This window comes from Mus pahari, chromosome 16 (assembly GCF_900095145.1).
Source record: "Mus pahari chromosome 16, PAHARI_EIJ_v1.1, whole genome shotgun sequence".
Taxonomy (NCBI): Eukaryota; Metazoa; Chordata; class Mammalia; order Rodentia; family Muridae; genus Mus; species Mus pahari.
The window spans coordinates 9,378,560-9,384,182 of NC_034605.1; the positions used below are offsets into that span (position 1 = coordinate 9,378,560).

At 38.8% G+C, this 5,623-nt stretch overlaps 1 protein-coding gene across 1 annotated transcript in view; it reads left to right on the forward strand.

Annotated features, from left to right (window-relative positions):
• The first annotated feature begins 1,311 nt into the window (after positions 1-1,311).
• Positions 1,312-5,623, forward strand: part of LOC110333839 (aldo-keto reductase family 1 member C15) — a 20,575-nt gene continuing 16,263 nt past the window's right edge. The window contains exon 1 of the mRNA XM_029547687.1: positions 1,312-1,441. Coding sequence (XP_029403547.1) covers positions 1,355-1,441 — 87 coding nt within the window. The 5' untranslated portion in view covers positions 1,312-1,354. The remainder of the gene's footprint in view (positions 1,442-5,623) is intronic.

Sequence of the window (5,623 nt, forward strand, 5' to 3'; positions counted from 1 at the left end):
TAAACTCCAAGTTGAAAGAGAAAAGTAGAAACTATGTACGCATCACCGTCTGTGATGGCTTCTCGCTCACCTGGAAAAAAATGTTATAATTCACTGTGAAGAAGGAAGCAAGTTCTCATTCTGCTGATTTTTACAATAGGCCTGGGTTGACTACTGGGTTTTTCTTGTGTCTAGAATGAGTCTTTTCTTCCTTGGCCACTACTATTCTGTGGTCAGGGCCATACTAGTGCCTAACATTTCATGCAGTGGAGCCTCATTTCTATTTAGTTTCACAGCTGAACCAAAGAAAAGTCAGAGTGTATACTCATTAAATTTATATCTAATACAATTATGGCATACAATATACAATAAAAGGATTAATAAAATCAGGCAAAAATCTGACTCTGTCAAGAGATGGGAATGGACTGAAATAACAAGACAAATTGTAGTGCTATTGGAAAAGCACTTGCAGAATTTTAAGGCAAGGAAGTGTGACATGACTGTGACCCTGAAGAAAGTGCTGCTTCGAGTTTTCTGATCCTAGCTGAGGTTTTGAACTAATTTGGAGTATAATTCACCAGCATGTGTTTTTGAGCTACATTAATGAATGTTAGTACAATGTGAGGTGATGAGGGGGGTGTGATGAATGAGGCTGCCGGAGTCATGAAGAACTTAAGGCTCGTGCATGTATGCTGAGCACAATAAGCAAAAGTACAAACTAGGTTAGTAGTGAGTGTGATGGAGAAGAGAGGGCTCTTCTGGGAAGAGGCAACTATTTCAACAAGGGCAACAATCAGAACTATATCTATTAAAGAAGCAAAATAAGAGTCTGAATTTTGAATGAAGATTTACCACAGAGAAGAAGATAATTAAAGGTGAATATTCCAAAGGAATTTTGATGTTTTATGGGCTCAGGCCCAGACATCAAACTTTGAGAAATTCTGTATTGTATTTTTTTTTTTTTTTGGTGTGGTTCTTAAAACAAATAGAGGGGGAGGAAGGGAACAGGTTCTGTAGCAGAATTCATGTTTAAAGACAAACATGATAATTTTGTATTTTATAATGTAAGTCTGGTATAAATTAATTATCAGGGGTAGACTGTCACAGTTAGCTTTTCCGTTTAGGAGCTGAAAAATCCAGTGTCTTCTAATATGTAAACTTTCTGTGTGTGTTTCCTGTAAGATCTTTCTATAGAGTCATGAAGGGATTGCCAAGAAAGTCAATGGACTCACTCCAACTTTATTTTAGAGCCTTTGTAACCTTGTCCCCGCCTTTCTTGACAGAAATAAAGAGTGCTGGATGCCTTGCCTTCTATTCAGCTCAAGTGAGTCAAGGGAAGAAAGGACAGAGTCCGATTGACTGGGCTGTGGGAATCATGGATCTCAAACACAGTCCTTCAGTGAAGCTAAATGATGGACACTTCATGCCAATGCTTGGATTTGGAACATTTGCTTCTAAAGAGGTAAGAGGATCTTTTGGAACTAAAGGGTTGGATATTACCCACCCTGGAAGTAATTTCAGAAAGCAGGAGAACTATATCTGGTGGGTGACTCTTCTGCATGTTTCTTTCACTGCCTACAGCTTGCTTATGTTCATATCTGGAGACCACCTTTGGTACGTGGTGAGATGCTGAGATATTATCTCTGGGGATTTGGAGGTAGATGGCTTTGTAGGTGGAGTATCTTTCACTATTGTTAGTATCATTGTTTCCCAACAAATCTCGATGCTTACCATATATTTTAAGTACTTACATACTTGGGTGCATTGAATCCCTGATATAAGTATTGTTATTAATTTTTATGTCCTTAACATCTAAAGCTCAGGCTTCTCCTGCATTCAGCTCTTGGTGAGAAATTTCCATGGTAAATAGATATGGGAGGAAATGGCTAACAATAGAGGCATAGGCTAACACTTTCCTATGAGGTTTTTTATTTGTTCATTTGGTTTTTGTTGTTGTTTGTTTGATTTGGATGAAGATATATATTTGTTAGAGAGTTTCAACTATTTGAACAGATTATTTTTTACCATGTCTGTGTTTTTTTTATTATTATTATTTTCTTTATTTACATTTCAAATGCTATCCCGAAAGTTCCCTATATCCCCCCCCCCCCNCCTCTGCTCCCCTACCCACCCACTCCCACTACTTGGCCCAGGCCTTCCCTTGTGCTGGATCATATAAAGTTTGCAAGACCAAGGGGCCTCTATTCCCAGTGATGGCCGATTAGGCCATCTTCTTCTACATATGCAGCTAGAGACACGAGCTCAGGGGGTACTGGTTAGTTCATATTGTTGTTGCACCTACAGGGTTGCAGCCCCCTACAACTCCTTGGGTACTTTCTCTAGCTCCTCTATTGGGGACCCTGTGTTCCATCCAATAGCTGGCTGTGAGCATCCATTTCTGTGTTTGCCAGGCACTGGCATAGCCTCACAAGAGGCCGCAATATCAGGGTCCCTTCGGCAGAATCTTGCTGGCATGAGCATTAGTATCTAGGTTTGGTGGCTGATGATGGGATGGATTCCCGGATGGGGTAGTCTCTGGATAGTCCATCCTTTCATCTTAGCTCTAAATTTTGTCTCTGTACCTATATCCTTTCATGAGTATTTTGTTCCTTATTCTAAGGAGGAATGAAGTATCCACACAATGGTCATCCTTCTTGGTTTTCTTGTTTTGCATAATGTATCTTCGATATTCTAAGTTTCTGGGCTAATATCCGCTTATCAGTGAGTGCATATCTAGTGACTTATTTTGAGATTGGGTTAACTCACTAAGGATTATGTCCTCCAGATACATCCATTTGCCCAAGAATTTCATAAATTCATTGTTTTTAATAGCTGAGTAGTACTCCATTGTGTAAATGTACCACATTTTCTGTATCCATTCCTGTATTGAGGGACATCTGGATTCTTTCCAGCTTTGTTTTAATAACCCATTAAGTTCATTAATGCTGATTAAATGCATATAAATATAAGGCCATCCATTAGAACATGGTCAACCTACTTTAGGTCATATGCCTGAAGGAAACAGATTCTTTTCCAAGAAGCCATCAACTGTAAGTAGCAGTTTAGGTGGGGGTGAGGTCTTGTTATCCCATCCTCTGTGCATGCTGAAGTGTTGAACTGGATTTATCTTGTTCAGGTTTTGCACAGACAACCATAGCTGCTGTCAGCTCCTGAATACAAGGAGTTCTACCACATCCTAAAGATACTGTTATGCAGTAGTTTTCCTGTTGCCTTGACCTGTGGTTCTTACTATTTTTCTCCCTCCTTTTCTATGATGTTCTCTGAGCCTCTTTAAGAAATGGTGAGATATAGATATTTCATTTATGGATAAGCATTTCCTAGAAATCTAGTGTCACTTCTTTGACTAGTTGTGGGTCTTGGTATTAGTCATTGGTAATGGCAAAACAAAGCTTCTTTGATGAAGACTGAGAAATGCAAGCATAAAGATAAGTATTTAGAGTGCAGATGTAGTCAAGCTTTTAAATAATGTCTATGAGAAGCCACAGTCATTCTATTCATAGATTAGTACTGAAGACTTACAAGACATAAAGTAACAATGGAGGTTTGATCACATTTCTTACCAAACACATTATGCACCTATTCAACAGCTCATTTCAATGAACTGAAAGTATCAAAGTCTAGTCACAGGAAATAGAAGCTTTGGAGTGGCTTAGGAAGGATTGTCTCCAAATGACAAAGGTATCAATATACTCAATTTTGGTGGAAGGATGATGAAACATCAGCATCTGCTAGAACCAGTTTGTTTCCAATGGCATAATGATCCTTTATTTGATTTATGTTCTCTAGCTTTTAGTCAACATCTGTTACTACTGTTAAAGACAAACTTATGTCTTAGGGACCAGAACAAAAGCATTTCATAATGCCCTCACTTAAAAAGTAAAGGTAACACATGCCTTTGAGAAAACAACAAATTGAAACTTCCTTCACAGTCTAGTAGAAGGTTTTATTCTGACTGTGACTCTAACTCTACCAATGACCTTCTATGAGTCATTGCTGGAACAAAGACTTGCTAAGTTGTGTGTCTTGTGACTTCATTTGTCCAGCTAAGTTTGTTTCCTGGGAGGAACACAAACACAGGATATCAGATTAAATCATTAAAATATACACTGATTGAAATTTGAGGAAAATCTGTAAATACTATTATCCTGACTTTGCCTCTCAACAGCAGCCTTGTGAGGTATGACCCTTGTCCTGGAAACAATAGCTGGTCAGATGGGTATTGCCATCTCTCTGGGCGTCTGCTACTCTCTCACTGTGGTTTTTCTGGATATGGATCTTGCATCCTGCTCTTTGATCCTTCCAGTTTGGATGCAGACAAAGGGACAGATTCATATAAATTTCCTGCATGTAAAATTAGTGGATAAATTTTTGTCAGTAAGGACAAATAGTAGAATAAATAAACTAGTGTGTAGTATGGTGAATAGGAAGGAATAAACACCCATTTTACTGGTCTAGAGTACCATCTATAATGGCCATACTTTTGGTTTTGAATGAGAGATTTACTAAGTATTTACAAGCATAAGTAAAAGAATGAATTATGAAAGGGAAATAGAAACAGATATATAGCGAAACATCATTAAATCACGGGACTGCCAAACATCTAGTAGGAATGAACTATGAGAGTCGCATGGAGGCAGTTAGCTGGAATTTTCTTGTTGCAAGTACCCCCTGGGAAGAATGAAGAACCCCCTTGGGTGGGGCTTCCAAGTAACTGAACCAATAGCAGAAGATAGAGATGACATTAAATTGGATGTTCACAGCATCCAGCAGGAACCCACAACCCACTGGAACAGTTGAGGTCGTAAGTTGGAATTTGTGATTTAGCTTTCTCTCCTCATGGATGAACTTCCCATGGCTTCCCCTTCATATTACAGCATCATATCTTTCTTCTTCCTCTTCCTTTCCTCCCTCCTCCTCCTCCTCCTCTTTTCCTCCTCCTCCTCCTTCTCCTCCTCCTCCCCCTCCTTTTTCTTCTTCCTCTTCCACTTCCTCATCTCCTCAAAGTAGTGGATTTCATATCATGGGATAAACAACAGCCTCTTCTGACTGGAATGATTTATGTCCTAGCTGTTTTTAAGACACATGTTTTCAATACCGTTAGCTGCTTGAGTTTTTTCCTATTCATAGTACAAAGCCAGTGGGTCAACCTGACCTGGGGCAGAGAGTTTGGAAGAACAATTGGCACAAACATACTTGGGTCTGAAGTTGGGGGAGAGGAAAGTCTGTTTCCAGAGCCAGCTTCTCTATGAGCTTTAAAAGCCTATGAAAATTTATTGACGTGATGTACAACATATATTTATGCATATTCTATTAAAGCAATACTGGTAAATTATATAATTATAAATTGATAACTAACAAATCCAATGTTCATGATTAAGCTTCTAATTGACATTAAAATGCATCTTGGCAATGGTAGGAGTATTCAACAGCTAAAGATCCACTTCTGTGTGGCTTTCACAATAACATAGATATTTAAAGCATGCATGGAGAGCAATGCTATAATTATGATGATGATGATGATGATGATGATGATGATGATGATGGGGAGGAGGAGGAAGGAGGAGGAGGAGAAGAAGAAGAAGAAGAAGAAGAAGAAGAAGAAGAAGAAGAAGAAGAAGAAGAA